At 44.4% G+C, this 20,442-nt stretch overlaps 1 protein-coding gene across 1 annotated transcript in view; it reads right to left on the reverse strand.

Annotated features, from left to right (window-relative positions):
- Positions 1-14,816, reverse strand: part of LOC104468579 (synapsin-3-like) — a 45,504-nt gene extending 30,688 nt beyond the window's left edge. Inside the window, exons 1-2 of the mRNA XM_010082767.1 lie at positions 14,500-14,816; positions 1,354-1,411 (exon numbers count right to left, since the gene is read on the reverse strand). Of these exons, the coding sequence (XP_010081069.1) occupies positions 1,354-1,411; positions 14,500-14,816 (375 nt within the window). The remainder of the gene's footprint in view (positions 1-1,353; positions 1,412-14,499) is intronic.
- Positions 14,817-20,442: the final 5,626 nt, after the last annotated feature.

Consider the following 20,442-nt stretch of genomic DNA (forward strand, 5'->3'; position numbering starts at 1 on the left):
TGGAGTGGCTTGGATCACAGGTTTGAAGGGCAAATCTAAATTATTATTTGATTCTATGCTTCTGTGTGAGAAGTGTGATTATTTTTTTTCCCTAATCTTTTTTTTTAGGACATTTACTGAGGCAGCCAGCAAAATAAAGACTTTGATAAGGAAGTGCAAGTGAGAATTATTATTTTTAATACCACCCAGTACTGACAAGTGTGATACCAATAAAAAGAGGAAAATTAAGTGTTCCAAGTATCGTAGTTGCAAAAAAAAATTACTTGCTAACTTTTCCATCCTAGACATAGCCCGTAATCAGAACATGTGTGCTCATGTGCAGTTCTAGGCAACTGGACAGCACCCCTTTGAAAAGAGAAGGAACACCTTATCAAGGGCAATGGGTCCTGAGAAAGTCTTCAAAACCACTACACTAATATTTCTATACACACACATATGTGCATGTGCACACACACACACACAACACAGAGTCAACAGCTTTATAAAGACAGAAAACAACAGGACATTCAAACAGCATTTACCAGCTTTCTTTATCCATCCAAGCAGTTTTATAGCCTTAATGAGTATAAAACAAGGAATCATATTTTTTCAGGATCAACAGCTCATCTCTACATATCTCTTTTCTTATGACTGCTTTCAAGTTAGGTGCCTGCAGTTGATTATTGAGAATCATTTCTACTTTGACAACAGCATCCGAAGTCTCAGTCAATAATGGGACTACATTTTGACAGACACTGCACTAACACAGAGAGGGGGGGACAGACCCCAACATGAAGGGTTTTCAACTGGTATGAATTGCTGGTGTTAAGGCTAACAGAGAAACAGATAATTTGTCCAACGCCCTGCAGAGCACATCAGAAAACAGGCCATGAACATCCCTACTGTTCCTAAGGACTTTCACCAGATAAAAATATTTTGCCATATGTAGTTGATTTGCATACTTAAAACAAGGTTTTAGGCTTATATCAGGTAAGTCCAAAGACTTGTATAGCTCATGTGGAATATAACATCACCAACATGTACTGTGGCATCCTGACTTTGCACCTTTTCAGGCACATATATGGAGCTGTGAGGTAGTCTTCCAATGGAAGAAATTATAATCTCATAACCAGAATAGAAAATTTAATTTTAAGGTGAAATAGCGACTGATTCTGCAAAGATAGGGAGGACAATGGGATGGCTTAATAGGACAGTTTCATTTATAACTCCCACAATACTAGAAAATGTTCTCAAAACATTTTAAAACTAGTCAGTTCATTTCTTCAAGAGAAGACATATCTGCAGATCATCTGTCATTAAGACCTCAGCTCTGTCCACACACATTTCTTAGAGTGAAATTCAATTGTCACTGACCTGTTCAACTCGGATATCAAATTCTCCATTCACCTTCTTCCCCTGGAAATATTTGGACCTGTAGAAGAAATGAGAGAGACAAATATTATTTAAGAAGATTTTTGGCTTTCATTACATACTGTTTTGCTTCTGCATTTCCCTTTTTTGCTGAAGAATTTCTATCCGGGTCACAGCATGTTTTCCTAATTCCAATCTTCTTTCAGCTTTCTGTTCTCCACAAGAAACCTGCCAAGCCAGATGAAAACCACATTGGAAAGTTCCTTCAAGGCTTGTGACTTTTTCAGTTTGTTTTCAAATTGAAAACCAAATGCTCTCCTAATCTCTTCCAGAGCAACAACTCTAATCAATGATTCCTTGCTAGATCTCGTTTAATACTCAGTCTTTAATCTGTAAAAGAAGGAAAGCATGGCACAGCATCAGAATCTTGTTCTGATGTTGAACAAGGATCTTTATCATCACAGCTGAAGTACTTGTGAAGCCTATTCTCTTGCTCTCTCGCTACAGACCTGCTTTTTGATTCTGTCTTTCTGTTACTGATTTAGAGAAACATCATCTGCATCTACAGCATCACTGACGCAGGATCTCTTCTGAATTGAGAAATGGTATTTGCTTTGGAGTTGGATAGTGTCATGAGAAAGACACATACCTTCCACCATCTCTGGTCCTAGCTGCCTACACTGTGCAGACGACAAAGCACTTTCAGAAGGATCGGTTTTTCATGAGAGAGGAAGGCTGACAGTAGAAGAAAACATAGGAAGACAGCAGGCAGTTTTAGCTTTTTTAATTCATATTTATGTATAATGCCCATCACATTGTTTAGTCAGCAGGGAAATTGCCAGTATAATTTTCTCTGTGAATATTTCTTCCCAATTCTTCCCGTCATCAAACAAGCTTGACAGACGATTTTATTCTCTCAGACCTCCCCCATAAAACTTCAGGAAGACCACTTAAGTTCCAAAAAGCTCTTTTATTTGGAAAGCACTGAAAACACAGTTAAACCTTGCAAGAGCTGTTTCCAGAGACAAAGTAATTCTCTGCGCTCTGTTTCCAATTGGCAAAGAGAAGACAGAATAAAGAAGTAAAGGAAAATGAGGGGAAGCTGGCTTTGCTCCCCATTTTATAGTATTAGCAAAAAAATAAGCTGGCTCACTTTTTACTATGTGTCTATTTGTTCTAATAAAAAAAAGGAGAGACAGTAGGAAGGTAATTTTCCCAATGCCTGAAACACACCAGCTTTCTGATGAATGTTCCCTTCTTCCAGAAACATGAAATGTAAATAAAAAAGTTGTTTCGTTTTGTCATTCTGGCTCAAAATCAAGTCAGAAGTTTTCCTTAGAAAAAAACATTAAAATGTCAAAAGTTTTCCACTTCGTTCTAATGAGGGTATCTTTAGGCTGTATTACGCTTCCCTTCCCAGACAGCCCATCTATCAGCAGGGTGCTAATAAGACCTCTGCATAGATGTCAATGAGCGACAGTGTAGCAGCTGGGTGCGACCAAGTGGCTGGAACAATCCCTGCCCAGTACAAAAAGCAGAGATCTGGCCATTTTCCCCTCCTTTTTTGAATTCATGAGTGTTGCATGAAAAAAAAACCTCAGCAGACAAGCTGAGACATCATGCTTCTAACAATAAACAGGAACGCTAAATGCACTTAATAATTCCATCATTTTTCTGGAGGCATTGGCTCTAGAGGGTCTGGCAACATTCCTCAGTCCTAAACATTGGGGATATTGCTGGAACCAGTGACTTCTCAAAAACTGGAACAAGCTTTAAGTGGACCCACAGGAGCTGGTCTGAAATTTGAGGTGTACTATTCACTGGTACAACCTTGTTTTTATTCCCAGCATGCTCATAATGTATACTCCTTACCCACATTTATGAAACACACTTCCTCTCTCTAAGACCTCTCCCCTTTGCCGACCAGCTGGTTGCAAACTCCTTGGTGCTGCTTTGCTTCAGCTTGTAATGAAGTGTGATTAAACACAGTCGTCAGTCCAATACAGATGGAGCAAAGAGGCTTCCACTGCATAGACCAGGAAATTAGCCTTCACATGGTTAAAAAAATCCTCTCTCTCATCTCTACAGTACTGGCTCTGCTTGTGGGTAGTCACACAGAGGGCACATCAAGCGTGAGGAGTCGTTGGAGTAGAGCAAGGGACCTCAACTTAAACACTGTGTGAGGTCTCGTTCTTGTACCTCTTTACACAAAGGTTGTCTCATCCTGTGTCTGATAACTTTCTTTTAACAGCACAATATATCGCTTTCTTTCAAAGACAGCTCCCCAGGAGGGTTAAACTGCTCCGAGCCTCTCTGAAGACTACAGGTGCCAAGCAATTTGCAGCCAAATATTTTGGTCATCCCATCATTTTGACACAACCTAGGCTAAGAATGAAACACTTCTTACTGAAACATCTCTGAAATTGAGAGAGTGATGTTTTCAATTCGCACCTGGGGTTTTGGAGCCCCTGGGCAGTAAAGGCTATCATGTTGAAATGAAAAATGGCTTTAGCTTTGCCCTTGAGCCCCTGAAATTTCAAGTAATCAGGAATTGTTGCTGATGCTACGGAAACATCATGATACCTCTGTCGGAAAAAGGAGAGTCTTTTGGTCAGTGCTGTGCAATGTATGAAATGGCTTCTCATCCCTACAGTGGACATGAGATGGAGGAAAGGAAGACCATGCTGCTCTGGTGGGGATGCAGGAGAAAGACAGATGGATGTTTCTGGCAGGTGAGACTGTGCAAGAAATTTGTGGATGCTCTCTGCCTCAAAACCACCTGAGCAAGGCTCTTCTAGACCTCTGGAAGTGACATGCTGCAGAGTTATCTAGGCAGCCTGTAAGTGCACCAGGGGAGCGACCCACAGAAGCCTTTCCGGGGAGCCTCAGAAGTGTCCCCATTCATCTCCAGCACAACCAGCTGCCAGTGATCAGAGTAGCAGCTCATTGCCCTGGAAGGAGGGCTGTCTGGCATCCCCTAGCTCAGGACACCAGGCAAGGCACTGGCCACGCAAACCCACACCCTCTCCCGGGCAGCCTACAGCACTGACCACTGCTTAGTTGGCCATCCCTTTATTTTAAAGCATATCAGATGTTCAACCCACCTGAACACAGCATTATAATTTGTCTAGCCAGGGTGCAGATGGGGTGGTGCGGTTGCTGTGATCTCAGTAAATTAACATGTAAACATGTTTTGACTGAAGAAAACTTCAGGGCCATGCTCAAGAGAAGTTCTTGGGTGGGATTTACAGTGCTAGGCAATGCATTCAAATGTGGCCACACCAGCTGGGAGGGAGGAAGCAGTCAAAGGTCTGCCCTGGCTTCCAGGGAGAAAACTTGCCTTGAACCCCTTTCTCCTTGTGATGAAGAAGCGGCATGCTCTGGAAAAGGACATATTTTCTGGGTGCAAGGGCATCAGACAAACATAAATTCTGCTTTCTGCCTCAGCCCTGACGTGATTACAGGGCTACAAGAAACCCGATGCCTCTTCTTATGAAATAATTTGGAAAGAATAAAAGCTTGTTTTCCAGAGCTGCCATGAAACAGTCCCAGTCTGCCTCAATGACCATGGTTGGAGGAAACATATGCACAATTTTCTGTCAGATACAGAGTATATCCTTAATAGCATCAGGGAAAAATAAATGATCAAATCACCTCAAATTACCTGCATAAGAGCAAATTCACAGAAAGCCCATGTATAATGTTAGTGCCCTCAGGTGTTTGCAAAGCATCTCTCTGAGAAAGCGATGCCAGCACTGACCCAAGGCTACAAACACACCTGTAAGATACTCAAATACCAGAGTTTAATGCCTCTGGTGTCACTGACAGCTGGGACAGCTTGTACTGCACCTATGGAGGGCTTCACGATTCAGCATGCTCCCCTGCACCTTTGTACTAATGCTCATGGTCTGCTAACACAGGGATTCAGTCCTCATGGGGTGCCAAGTCGCTGTCAAAACTTTGTGTGTCACCACACCCGGGGGAGGTAGAGCTGGGCCAGCATGCTACAGGCACAGGACCTGGGGCCAGCCTGCACCGATGTGCTGCTCCTGCATCATGGGGAAACACAGCACAAGAGAAACAACTCCTACATGTGGAGTAGGGGCTTCCAGGATCAGCAGCAAAGGGCCAAAACTTATAAGCTCCTTTGTTAGGAGAGCATAGACTATCTTGCAAATTCTCTCTGTACAATAAATAACCAGTTACATATTTCTTGTTCTCTTTCTACTTTAAAAAAAAAAAAAGTAGGTGTAATGAGTGCTCAACCCATCAGCCAATACGTGTGCTCAGCACAGGAGACTGGGAGAAGCTATTTGTGCAGAGCTTGCGCTGTCTCTCCTAGCGTTATTTGTTCTTTCTTTCCTCTGTTTTTTTGGTTTTGTTTTTTTTTCTTGGTGCAAAGAAATAAATCAAAGCCACTTCAGAGGACTGCTTCAGTGTTTTCCTCTGAATCTGTGGGAAACAGAGACATCAGGGATGCAGCAGGGGACTGCATAACTTCTGCCAGGCTGGAAAATGCTCTGCACAGGTGAGGATAGGAAAGAATGCCCAAGTATCAAGCAGCAGCTAGAGAAGGTGCCCAAGGAGCTCTTCCCCAGGTACAGTGCCACTAGACAGCAGCCCATATAAGAAAAGGTGCAGAACACCAGCCTCAGCAGGGAGAAGGGAGTATCCAGGAAGGACAAGAGATCTGAAGTGATCGTGATGGCCTGGAGGAATGCAGTGATTCAAATCTTAAAGCTGTTCCTGCAGGTCCATTATTTGAGTGAAGCAGAGGTTATGACACATTATGCATCTTTGAAGATAGGCTGGTATGTATTCACGACACTTCTTCAGGGCATCCTGTAAAATGGCTCCTGTATGAAGCAATTTTTTGGATAGGAAGAGATCAAGGAAATATAACTCAAGTCTTCCTGTGAGAGACCTCAGTGGAGCTGGTGTAACAAATGTCATTGCTATTGCTGGTAGCATGTCTTGGAGTAACTGGGAAGCCATACTTCAGAGGAAAAAAATGAGCCTGAGCCCAAACCCCCTGTGATGTGAATGATCCCAGGCTCTTTTGGGGCATCACTGTTTGACAGAGACTGTAAGCTACAAACTCAGGAGCAGGCTTGTACCTTCACCCCAGAAATGGGCTCAGCACCACTGAGAGCGTGCCAAAGAGGGGCACTGGGATATCGTAATGGCAAATTCCTCCAAATCATCTGACAGAGCTTGCGCCTCTGCAGCAAGACACAACAAGCAAAGAAAGGCAAGATACACTTTGGATGGAGACCACTTCCCATCTAGAGTGGGAAGCAGTCTTCCCACTCTGTGGAGGGGCCAGAGCAAAACATGCTGAGGAGAGGGGAAATGTGTGGGACTCTTGGGGAGAGGTAGGCAAGGGGGTGGGTGGACAAAGAGGGAGAGAAATGGTGAAGAAGAGACATGGGTAAACACACCAAAAGAGGTCCACAGGTAAATTCTGGAATTATCTGAATTATTTCCTAGAATCGCATTACACATATTTCTCTCAAGCCCCTTGGGAAAATAAGGCATGCAATTTCTTTCTGGATCAGCCTGGAAAAGGCAGGGCTGAAGCCCCCTGGACTGGGTGTGGGGGTACCTCAGGGAGGGAGGGGAGTGGGTTAGCTGCTGTATGAAATCGTCGTGTCAAAGGGCTTGGGGGCCCAAGTGATGCACAAGGCACTCACTGTATGTCTGCATTGTCTCCTTCATAAAAGGGGCTGGGACTGGGAAAAAGGAGACAGTTTCCAGGATACTGGTCAGCAGCCGCTGGAATGCCCTGCCCCCCCACAGCCCTTACACACTATAAAGGCAGTGGGGAGGGGAGAAGGGAGGAGACATGCATTTGTGCCCTTTTTCTCTTCAGGGGTGAAAACAAGGAAGCTTTTCCTTTCAGGGGCCAGTCCTCAACCCCTTCACCACTTGTCCCCAGTTTAGCAATTCCCAGCTGCAAATAGTGACGACTTTTGAGATGGTCAAGTCCTGACTGCCCAAGGCATCGAGAAGGAAAAATCACTCCACAAATGCCAAGGTCTACTACTGGAGCTTTTATCCACATCTGCTTTGACCCAGAGGCCTTTTTGCACTGTTCAGTTGTGGGATGGACTGGTTGGTAGTTAATATTTATTCTGTAAGGATATCTAGGGCCAAGGGTGGGAGGTGTCAGGATGCTAAAGATGGTGGATAAACATGATGGGCAGAAAATGAAGTCTGAACTACAGGTTAAATGCGCCAGAGGCAAGTGCAGAAAGAAGGAAAGGATACCCACACCGTACGGGCAGACAGAGAGGGACCAAGAGGTAAATCTAAGTTTTGGGTTGGGTCAAAAGGTAACCCTAAATACACTGATACTTTGCCACAAGCTCCACATAAGTTTCAGCTACAGCCCTGTGGTGCAGTATAGCTGCCCTCAGCCCTGTGCCTTCCCGGGGAAAGATCATCTTGCTCTGTCTGTTGTCACCACCTGGATTGCTGGAGCCACCGAAGGAGAGCCAGCTTAGCCGCACTGCAGGCGGGGCCTTGGTGTCCAAGGTCCGGCCACGGGAACAGGCCGCCTTTGTGGCCTTCTGGGAAGCACCACAAGACACAGCCTGCTCTGGTTACCGTAAAAGAACCCCCGAGGCATTATTGGTTATGTGATCACACCAAGGAAAGAAACACCTCTCCTGAAGGGGCTAGTATTGGGCTGTGACAGTGGTATGGGTTTTTGGTTTTGGTTTTTTTTGGATAAAGGAAGTCCTTGTGGTGAGGTCCTTGATGAGGTCCGAGGCCCCACCCTACAGAGCTGCAAGGATTTTCTTGGCTTGAATGCACACAGAAAGGGAAGCTTTGGGGCAGGAAGGGAGAAGTGTTTTTTAAGTCTTCTTTTGTGAGTCCCCTCTTTCTCTCAGGGAACTGAAGGCCTGGTTTTGGGGCAGACCTGGGTTGGTAAGCCACCAGCACGTTAATGATCGCAGACACAACCATTCAGGCTGATCCTTCTGTTAAAGGAACTGCAGAGTCCCACACAATACCAGCCTCTTCCTGTGCCACGTCCTGCTCGTGAAACGGGGGTAATGAAAGCCATTCCCCCCAAGAGAAGTACTAGTTAGTGCAGTGCTATTGCTTTTGGGCACGGCTTTTTGTGTGTCTCCGAGCTCTCAGGATAGGAAGGACACTTTGCTGTAGGTCTGATCCCCCACCCAGGCTACATCGTGGTCACATTCCTCCTGGCTGGTCACATTCCTGGGGGGTGGTGGGTTTGGGGGGGCTGCTTTAAGCACAACACGAGGCAGCCATTTTATTTTGCATATTATCAAAATAGTATATTGCTGGAACATTTCCACATTGCTAAATCTAGATGGTATGGTCTTGAGCTGTTCACAAGGGGTATCATTTTGTTGAGGATTGTGCAATATTTTATTCCAGCCCACTTCTGCCCTCCCTGAACCTGAGGAGCAGGGGAACCAGGCTAACTCAGACCAACACTGAAGCAGGGCTGCTGGCTTTCAAGCAGAAGAAATCTGTCTCACAAACCTTGAGAAACACATCTGAAGGATTTACTTTTTTTTTAATACGTATGGGACTAGGCAGGACATTCTGAGGTTAAATTCTATGCATTTATAGGAACTCTGGTAAAGCAATTAAGGTCCCAGATTTGACTTGCATTAGCATATTTATAACCTGGTGGGGAATGTTTTCCATATTCCTTGTGTCTATTTTTGTAGTGATACTAATCCTTTACATTTCTGTATCACCTTTCATTCAGGAGGACTAGATCCCAAGTTGCTTTACATACGCAGGACAAAAATAAAGGCAGACATGATGGTAATATACCTAAAACAGATTGGAAAGTGATGTGATAAATACAATTTATTGAATATCTTTGACAGCCTTACCTCCTTTTCACCCCTGTGCCTGGATGCTAGGGAATACAGACACTCTTCATGCTGCTTCCAAGTGTGCACACACACATGCACTTGCGTGTTTAACACAAACTTGTCTCCTCTTTACCTGAAATTCCTTTTTGCCCTCAAGTCATACTTGGCATGAATTATAGGAACAGAAATTTTCAGTCCTGGGTAGACATGGCTAAATGATGAAAATATAAGTTTTTTATCAAAATTTGTGGAAAAGTAAATTTTACTTGTAAGATTTTTTTTACAATTATAGCCGCATAGTTGCACAGAACTTGTGAAATCTTAAAAGGTAGCCCCTGTATAACAGAAGCTAATTCATAATCATTTATTCTCAGTTATCACCATGTTAGATGATTTTGGGCTTCTTATCAGGAAATATAGAAACAAAATGTTGCAAATTAACCTGCAAATTCCTGAGGTCAAGCTTGAAGTATCAATGCTGAATAATAATAAAAAAGATAAATGACAATGAAGTCCAAAGCCAAAAGCTAGTCTGAGACCTCCCCTTCTATTTAATTGAGTTAGGTACAGAAATATTCCTCTGAATGGGAGCCTTAGTATATCATTTTTAGCCTACTGAAAGCATGAAATGACTCATGACACTCATTGAATATTTTTGAAGAGGAATTCCTTGAAAAAAAATTAGGATTTAGGGAGTCCGAAGTAACTAAAATTCGGTATTAGACTGTTATTATTTGACCAATTATATTTTTGTGACAAATTACATATTTAAGGCTCAATATTGTCATGTACTATCAGAAATAAAAAGATTTATTTTAATAAAAAGGCTTGATAGCTTCCTCTGAACAGTGTAAAACAATAGTCCTGTCAGGTTGTTCCATAATTAGACCTAAATCATGACATTATTGTTACACAAAGAACCATTTCAGATGTATTAAGAGGATTTAATTCAGTATTAATCACAGTTTTTCTCTTCCTTCATCTTTAAATTTTTGAAGACAGTATGTTCAGGCAGATTTGGCTGTAAAGTAACTGGGAAAACAACAACGCAATTTTGTTTCTCCTAAAATACCCTCTGTGGCTCTTTTTTCTATGAAACATGGCACAATCCTCATGTGTAGAACTGCTGCACATAGGGCATGTGTATTTTGTGCAAGACAGCGCGTAACACTGTTAGCACGTGAAACACCTGAAATTTGTACAAAACACACCAATGCCTTTGAAAAGCGACATGAAATATTTCACAAATGCAACCAAGATCTCTGACAAATGCAACAAAAAACTACTTTGTTATTCTGTCTGGTCCAAAAAAGCAATGTTTTTAGCATATTTTGTTAATAGGATCCTTAGCTGTGCTTGGTCACTTCCCAAATAAGCTGTTTAAACACAAAGCATTAAACTAGAAAACTGAGCCCTTTCGCAGATGATGGGGGTTAACAATCCACAGTACTAAATCCTCTTTGATCTGCTGAGAAATTCAGTCCAGCAAGAGCATGATTTTACTTAACAGTGCGTCGGGCAAGGAAGTTGCCAGAGGTGGGATATTTTCCCCCTGGCTGAGGTCAGGCTGCTGGAGCTGGCCTGTCTGCCATTACATGGAGTCCTGCCATCCCTCTTCCTCATGGTCCTGTTCCCTTTTGCTGTGTGTTTGAATGTGTGTGCGTGTGCATGTACTCATGTCTGAGCTCCTTTATTTTGGCAGCTGCTGTAGGTGAGTTGTGGACTTGTTTTTGGAAGTCTCCTGAGGCACAGATACTGCTTGCCCAGCCCACAAGAAGGTGCCTCATTCTCCAAGTGGAGGCTACCCCTCTGAGACATGTACCACTAATGGCTGAAGAGAAGCTGATTTTTTTGCTAGCGTGTCGCTGCAAGGATACATTCACTGCTGTGGGTGCCTCTGAGGGCCGCCTGTCAAAGCCAAAAGCACAAAGGGAGCTGTACAGAAAGAGTTTTACTCTTGTGCACATCCTGCATGTGGCAGATTCACTGTGTGCTTCCTTGCAGTGTGTTAGAGCAGGGTCTTGGAGAAAGATGGAAAATTTGTCAAAACGTTGCCACTTTAACAGAAAGCTGGGTGAGTTCCCTTGCTTTTAATAGAATGTACCTTTCTTTTACTGCTGCTAATGCAGAAAGCAGATGACCATATTCTGTGGGGCTTATGTTATTTTTATAGTATTTCATCTTTGGAATAAACCAGAGCATATTACATGTCAAGAGTTGTAAAGATTTTATGGAGGAAGACAGGCCATGGATTCCCATGGATGCTCGTCACTTCCTCCAGACCTCTGAGAGAAGCTGAGTGCTATACTGTACCATCAGAGACATAGTAGCTCCTTAATAATAGAAAGGATTGTCATTTGTCACTTTAAAGCGCATTCAACATGCACTTGACTATTTGGGTTGTTAGAGCATTTCATCATGGACTTGTGCAACACCTCGTCCTAATCCACAATTACAGCTCTTTGCCTCTGCTGTAATACAAACAGTGATGATAAATTAATGTCTGGCTTGGCAATATTGCTACAGTCTCCAATTATGAGAAAGTGTTTTCTTTCAGAGAAGAGAAATCAAATGGCAGATTCCACTGTCTCTCACCCTTCCTGTCTGCGAACAAGCTGGTCCTTGTTGTAAACCCCATGTAACTTGCTGTGGGCGAGGAGGCATTGTGGAAGCCCACTGCTTTTAAAATAAAGGTAGTGCTTCAGTAGTTTTTTCTTGTGGATCTTTTCTAGTAGAGTTAACTATTTCAAAAGGAGAATGAAAGGGTTTCTTGAAAACCAAATACAAATGTTTCACAAGTGGCAAGAACAAAAGCAGGCAGAGGTGAAACACATTGCAAACACGATCCTTCTTCTAAATCCAAAATCACCAGCACAGAAGTAACAATAGATTATTGTTCACCCTCCAAAGTCTGGCATTGTTTCTGTATGTGATGCAGAGTGGACAGCCAGAATCTCTGGAGAACCAGCTTCTTCAGCTGTGCTCTCCCAAGGCAAACACTGCTGCCTTGAGATGGTCGGCTTGAGCTCACAAAGCATCCTGGCCGAGACCAAGATGACCGGCATTGCTCAGATGTATCTTACCAAAAATAAACATTCATGGAGCCGTGGAGCCACTGCTCTCCAGTGCCACTATCAAGGGCTCACTGAGTTTCCTGGAGCCACAAAAATCAACTGTCAATCAACTCCTGCTAGAGGGGTATCACTGGTATGCTCTCTCAGAAAGGACCACATGCTACCTTTAGGTTGAGGAAGTTTCTAGGCATGCATTTCTGTTCATGCTACAAAGACCCATTGAAACCTGTGGCAGGCAAGTATCAGTAATGTTGTTTCCTTGGTTTTCACATCATATGTATGTCAGGATATGGTCAGGAATGCACGCACTATTTTTGTTCAGTGCCCTCACAACCTTAGAGAGAGTGAAGGCAGAGAGCCTTTGCAAGCAGCATTTGGTATCTGCAAGCCTGACGACAGAGGCTGAGAGCTGGAAGAAATTAAAGGGGTCCCCCATCATGTGTAGAAACTGCTAAGTTATAGACAGCAGAGGGATAGCAGGATGCATGGAGTGCTTACACACGGGTGGAGGACTGACAACAGCATGGGTAGCCATACCTCCTCTTTCTATCTCCCAGCTGCTGCTCCTTGGGCAAGCTCAGCTCACAGACCACAAAGTCTGCATGACAGAACAGCAGCTGGGAGATATAAAGACAGGGATTTGAATTCAGTGTGTATTTTAAAACACAAAAACACTGCAACAGAGTCCAACCCCTCCTCATCGTTTCCCCTGCCCAGACTACCTTCAGCACCATTAATCTCAAGGAAAAACTAGATTGGCCTTTGAGCTAGGGCTTTCCTCTCTGATTATAATGTTTGGACTAAGCAGTGCCGGCTAAACCCCAGATGCTAGAGCTGTGCATTAGAGGCACTCCCATCCCCAGCTGGAGGATGCTATGTTAAGGGACTGCCACCTGGCAGCATCTTCAAGGAACTGCAAAAACACTACTCCGAGATGGAGGCTGGTGATCATCAGCCTCCTGGGAGACTTGCCGGTGCACCCAGGGTTGAGCCAGACTGGTGTTGCCAACTGAACTATCTGGCACTAAGAGGCTGCTACTGTTATGAAAGACAGTAGGCTGGTGAAACATTTGACACAACGACCACCTTATTAGGGACTTTCTCACTCAGTTAAAAAGTTGTTTTTCCTTTGAGAAAAATCACACTGTTTTCCCTTTCTTACTTCAAGTTGGCCGAGGAAGCCTTACATAGTTGTTCTCAGCCTCTTTTTAGCTAAGAGTGGAGCTCTTGTTTTGTGAAGAGGCAGGTGCCACCTTGTCCCCACTCTCCTGGGAAAGCAGGAAACACCAAAGGTGACAACTTTACTGAAGACTGAAGTGGGATGAAAAGAACAATAAAATAGTCTCCCTTGGCCAAGACCTGGTAACCCAACTTCTTTCATTCTGAAGTCTTCTACACTGTCCCCTTGCCTGTGCTGCCCTTTCCTTTTTTCTGTGTTGTGACAAGCTGGCATATGAAACAATGAGCATCTCCTCAGCACATGCTTTGGATTTTCTCCAAAACAGGTCTCTGGACCAGCTTGCCTAAAGCTTTCTAAAGCAGTCAACTTTGAAAGGGAGCACACAGCAAGCAGTAAGTAATTTCTCTAACATTTTGGAAGACTTCAGTTGTCCTACCCTTTGGAAAGTGTCCTCTTCTGCCAGGAAACAAACTTCCAAACTTCTGTTTGTAAAGGCAATTCCATGAACAGACAAATTTTAGGCTAGCTGAGCCTGTGAGCCTTTTGCCAACAGCCACTATGCTTAGCAGGTGAAGGGCCCTTGACCAACGAATGAACTCCAGTCACTACTACTGGTAGCAGTAAGCTTTGGGTTATCTTTTACTAATCTGTGTATAAACTTTCATACAGAGAAAAGCTCAAGAGAAATTGAGAGCAATACAGACCGAGTCCTCTTTCACTTTTTGAGCTAGCACAAACAGTGGGCTTAGGTCCTGAATCACATCACTAACACTTTCAGTTACAAACTCTGAGGATCAATGCTAGATGTGACAGTTCAGCTAAGCTGCTGAGCCAAGAACATCTTATGCGTGCTCACATATTGAAGCTATGGCGCAGGTCACTGGAAAGACACCAACTTAGGGCCAGAACTGGTGACCTAGATGTGAAAATGTCTGTGTACCCACCTACAGATGACTTGTGCCTCCCAGACCCCTCTTGTCCTCCAGACTTTGTGGAGCTGAAGGCAGCAGGGAGGACTGTGATGACTTACCAGTCTGTGTGTGCGTCATCGATCACCAGGAGGATCTTGGGTTTCTGGGCTACAGGTGCTGTGGGGCTGGCCGAGTGATCGATTAGTCCTGCGGCCGCTTGTGTGGTTTGCTTCATGGCACTGGAGATGGAGCTGAAGATGCTGGTGCCAGTAGAGGAAGAGTGTGAGGGCTGAGGTGGCTGCGGATGCTTTCTCTCCGTGGCGGGAGAAACTGGGGAGCTCGTGGAATTGTCGGGGCGCTGCAAGTCCATCATGTAGCCGTTCGGCAAATTCGCCACGAAACTACTGTCTGAGAGACGCCTCCGGAGAAAATTCATTGTTGAAGCGTTGGGGGGAAACCTTCTCAGCAAGAGTAAAGCTGAACAGCAGTGTCACCAGTCAGGGGTAACGTTTCTGTGTGTTTGTGTAGGGTACCTTCTTGCAGCCCAGGGAGGCAGGCTTTCCCCTTGGAAATCCAGCTGAAGAAATATGCCTTTGTTTTTCAGCTATAATTTCTTTCTCTCCTGTGGGAAGAGAATCAAAGACATGTATGTGAGAGACATACTGTGAATTTGAGATAAGAAAAACACTTTTGGCCATTTAAATGGGCACTATGCAGTATGCTACACGGGAACAGCCCAACAGGTAGGACAAAGTACTATAGGCTTTCTCCCATCCCAAAACATTTTCCAGTTGGGGCAGACTAGCTTACACTAGCTTAGGGACAAACGATTATATAACTGTTCACTGTGGGGAAAGAAAAATTATTCTGACTGTAAATGTTAAATCTTAAAAGAGAGACAGCTTATTTCTGGTATTTTGTGTGTTAGAAATAACAGACATAATCTGCTTGTTACAGGATAACCAGCAAATGATCCAACAGGATAAAAAAGTTGTGTCATCTTTGGCAGGCTTGTAAGCAAGGCTCTGTATTTAAGGAACAAACATCCTAAACTGAAATAGCGTGTAGAGAATATAGTGGAAAAATCCTCATATTCATCTTGATCAAGTTCAGTGTCAGCTTCAAACTAGTCCTTTCTGTCACTGCTGCTCTCTGCACTCAAAAACAGACTTTGAGACAGGTGCATGCTGGTGGTTGCTAGACTTAGCAGACTACCTGATTTTACAAGTTCCCTTGAAGGATTTTTGCAGGTACTCAAAACTGGAAGTTTGTCTGTCTAAACTTCACATGCTTTTTTGCCTTTTTTTTTTTTTTTTTTTTTGTTAAAATAAGCTGTCATTTATTTTCACCTATAAGGATTTACAGAGCTTTAGAGAAAAAGGATTCAGACCTGTCCGTGTTTGTACCTCTCTGGGCCCCCAGAACCATAAGGAGGCTTGGATGAGCCTGACTGTAGTAAGCAAGCTACAAGCAAAGAGCCCCTTGGCACATGTCCGCCAAATCTCATCATCTGTCACCACCCAGCCCTGTAGGCACAGGATCCGTCTGGAGAAGAGGGCTCCCTGCTGAAGCTGCTGACATTGGCTTATTAGAGCTATTTTTCTTTTGATTTCTCAGCCCTGGCAGTACAAGTCCCCTGACTTTGCCTGAGCCTGGAGGTAGCCTTCTTCCCAGGGAATAGCTCAGGAAATCTTTAATGGCTTCCTGCCACATTTACAGTCGATAATGTATTTCGAGGCATTGTGCTGACTTCCCGCCCAGTCCTGGCGCGCCTGGCGACTTCACAACATCAGCAAATGCGTGCACCAGTGAGTGCTTCGGTAGCACTGACTGTTTGCCACAGCTGTTCCAAGAAGCAGGTAACATATATTATCCACGAATTATGAGCCAGCTTCTCACCTCATATACACACCCACACAGCACTGGGTCTACTCATGCCCTACTGCAGTAACTGAGTGCCAGCAGAGAGCCATCCACTGTTACCTGTCCAGGATGACAAGAGTGGCAGAGCCTACAAAGACTTTGCAGGATTTATATACTACAGGCTGGATAAAAATATGCTGGTCTGTCCTGTACTCAGGAACCTGAGCTTTCTACCTTGCATAAGACAAAGAAGAAAAATCTCCTCATTTTAATGGCAGTCCACTCAAGAGTAGGTCCGATCCTGGTTAAGAGGAGCATCCCAGAGGTATGTCTATTGTTAGAAGTATTCTAAATGACCATCCTGTTACTGTGGAATTAGGCGTGCTCTTTCGGAGGACCTTGGCATGAACTGGCAAGATGTGGGACATATTTCAATACCAGTCTCAGGAGAAGCGATTTTAGCATGAGACGCCTGCCCCTTGCACATGTTGCACAGCATCCTGGAAAGCTGCCGGTTCCTGCCTTGGCAGCTTACAGCCACGGGAGGGAACCTGGCCCCAGCCATGCAGGCTGCACAAGGCTCTTTTCACAAACCAGAATCCTTGGGACAGGGTCCAGCAGGCCTTGCATGCTCTTGAAAGTTTTTCTCCCCCACTGCCAGGCGATTGCACCGCTACTTCCTCCTCTTGCAAGATCTGCACTCTCCAAGAGAACATGGGCTTCTTGCAAAGTGTCAGCACGCAAAGCAACAGGCAAATGTTTCTGCTCTGCCCTGCACCGTTGGAAGAAGGGCACGGAGACACACAGTGTAGGGTATCCCTGGGCTGGGAAGGGTGAGAGTACCCTGTGATGCACCTGGGAGGCACACAGGTTTCCTCCACAACAGGGGTTCCCAAATTGTGCCCTTCAGTGTACTGCTTGCAATAAACAATTTATCATACTTATTGCAAGTCCATGACCACTCACCTCCTGGACCCTTTTAAACAGCAATATTTACAGTGATCCATCATTTTTTCCACCAGGGGTTTGGTAGTGGAAAATGTTGCCTGGGAGACATCAGGAGCTGGCAAAACTCTCTTGTCCAGAGAGTTTGGGACGCTGCTCTGAGGCTGGCCTTTCCCTCTGCTGGCTGGCACTGCCTCCGCTTGCTGCGAAGACTGGGCTGCGTGCCATTGGCTCAGGAAGGAAGGAGAAAAAAACCTAAGCAACTGATGTCACAGGGAAATCTCCCTCCAGCAAAGCACGCAGAGGCTAAATTCAAACAGGATGACACTGCTGCAGCAAACACTAATGCCTGCCTCCACTCTGGGATGGCAGATGTCAAACCCACCAGTAACTTTGACTTTGGGTCTGTCAAAGAGATGGCACAGACTGTCCTCCTTTCATTACATACATCTTACAAATGACCTGAGTAATGTAATTAAAATATGCTTTATCTTTTAAATTTTTTTTTAAATGTAGTTATTGGTGGCTTCACTGGATCAATTTATAGATGGTCATTAGTGCTGCCACAGAGGAGATCTCTGAAATGGCAGCAGTGTAAACTGCCAGCAGATTCCTTCGCTTACTGGAAAACCTCATGGTCTGCTTCTGCATCATGTGCACTTGCTATTATTTAACTTTCAGCAATAGGCATTTTCATACAGGCGCAGGCTGAGTAGGGTAGGACATAATTTTCCTGCTGCTTAAAACTTCTTGTGGAGATCCTGAGTTCTCAGCACATCAGGCCAAATCTGGCTCTGTGCAGCGCCCACAGCATGCAGCTCTCCTGCAGCACGGCATCCACCTGGTGTATGTACAGATCCTACCCTAGCAGGCAAGTGGGGCTGTAACTTCAACAAAGCCAGGAGCCAACAGCTCCTTCAGAAGCAAGACAAATCTGGTAAGTGGTATTTTGTCACTCGCGAGCCACAGGTAGGAGTGCTGCTGGCCATACACCATCAAGTTGTACTTGCCTCTGTGCATACCAGTGTCTTCTTATGGCACACATGGAGACATGTCACTTTCTTAATGCTGTGCCAGGCACAAACCTGTCTGTAGGAAGGCCTGTAGCCCCCTGCACAGCCAAAATACAGCCCATGGGCTGCTTCCTGGAGAGGCAGAAGCTCCTGGTGAGCTCCTCAAGCTGCAATACAGCATCTGCCTCCCACCATGGAAGAGTAATCTGCTTCTGTGAGAAACAGCTGCTCTCAAAAGCTAGCTGAGAAAATGGTGGGCATGTGGGCTGTGGAGCTGCAGGTCAGGGATCTGGGCTATATTTCAGGATGGGATAATAATAAAGCACAGGAGAATGAGTGAGTCCTGAGGAAAGAGAGCAGGCAGGAGAGGGGGGAGAGGAGGAGAAGAAGGCAGAAGCAGAAAGCGAGGAAGTAAGCAGGAATCGGTGTAACTAAAAGACAACACAGGAACACTCAGAAACCCCAACGAGACCACAGTCAGGGAATCAAAAGGAAGCTATGTGAGTGACTAAATGAAGCAAGAGCAAGGTCAATTAGAGCTGACCTTGAAAACAATAGCAAAGAGGCTGGCACAATCAAACCCTTACTAACATGCAGTTAGACTTCTTGACTGATATTTTCACAAGGGCAAGGGAGGGTAAGCAATCTGCTCCCTCAGCATGTCAACAGCAGCCAGGCATCTACCTGCTTTTTCTCTAACATATACTCCACAGAGATGCAAGTTATCTCAGAAAACCTGTTGACATGTGTTAGAAAACAAGAACAAAATGTTCACTTAAACCTCTTGGTGGGTTACTTTCCAAAGTGTGGTAGCATCCAGAGGGAACCAAATTCAGTTGGCTGATATCTGTAAACTGTGGTTTAGATTTCCCTCGAGCCTGTTATCTATGCTGTCAGGTAATGAACTGACACGACCGTGCCAGCCTGTGTCTGATTCCTGCTCTTGGCAGAGCCTCAGTGGAGCAATGCTGGGGGCAGCAAGATGGAAAACCAACTCAGAGAGATTATCCTCCCACCTTACCATAAGGGCACACTTACTTCTGCCCCATGGTAGATGGAAGGATGAGGGGATACTCCTCACCTGGCAACAACCACTTACTGGTACCCCACACATACATTTTGTTGATAGCACACATTCACATTTTAAGATAGTCCTATGGGTCTCTTTCTGCCTTCAGGCACAATGACACAATGCGGGAGTGGACTTCTGTGAAGGGACAGCCATGTTAGGGAGGTCCAAATCCAGCTGGATGGCATTCCACGTATGTTTTCAAAAAGAGGAAAGCAAGAGATTATTTATTATTGTCAAGCTTTCAGTGTTTCATTCTGAATGGCTTCAACATTCCCAGGCTTGCATAGCTTGCCATTTCTTGGGAAGAATTGAAAGCAGAATAAAACAATTAGTTCTGAAATTAATTAGAACTTTTTCTGGGTTTTTACCTCACTTGCAACAGTTTTGCACCTCAAGAGGTTCATGTGTTCAAATATTTATTGGTATTTTTCATCTGAAATTCAGTAAATCAGGAAATTAAAACAGTAGGGGTTAGAAGAAGAAAAGGAAAAGGATGCTCCACCAAAACTGCCACAGTTTGTAAACCTGAAGCATATAAAAAACTGTAAGGGCTGGAAAGATAGTATGCTGTCCCAAAGAACAGAAGCAAGCAGAGAATTTCCATGTCTGTGTTCAGTTTGCAGAGAGCTTTCCCAAACATCAGCAACGCAATACAGCTCTTATGTAGACACTGGTGGCAATTTTCCAAAGCATGTAAGGCTATAGCACAAATTCCACCTAAAATCAGAGGCGTTTGTCTGTGCTGGTGCCAGAGAAACTTTTGGAAATCATGTATTTGCTATGACTGACACCGGCAGAACCATGCTGTCTCTTTGAAGCCGTTGCAAGAAGTCAGGACCCTGCAGCAGAGGGTGGCAGGGCAGGGGAGTGGAGACAGAGTGCCGTCAGGATAATGATGCTCCCAAGGGCCCGATTTCCCTGTTGTGTGTTAGATAGTTGCTCACCAGAATTTCACTTGCTTCCAAAATCCTTTATTACCTTTCACAGCAGGAGCGATTTCCTTTGGAAATATCATCTTTAAGGATATTTGCAAGAAGCCAGTGTTGTGTGCATCCAATTTTTCTGTTTAAAGAGATTCTCAGAGTAGCCAGAAGATCTCTGTCAGAAATGGATCACTTTACAATGTTCAGCATACTTCATTAAGCCACTAATACATAGAAAGATGCAAC

The sequence above is a fragment of the Pterocles gutturalis genome, unplaced genomic scaffold (genome assembly GCF_000699245.1).
Source record: "Pterocles gutturalis isolate BGI_N339 unplaced genomic scaffold, ASM69924v1 scaffold2210, whole genome shotgun sequence".
Taxonomy (NCBI): Eukaryota; Metazoa; Chordata; class Aves; order Pterocliformes; family Pteroclidae; genus Pterocles; species Pterocles gutturalis.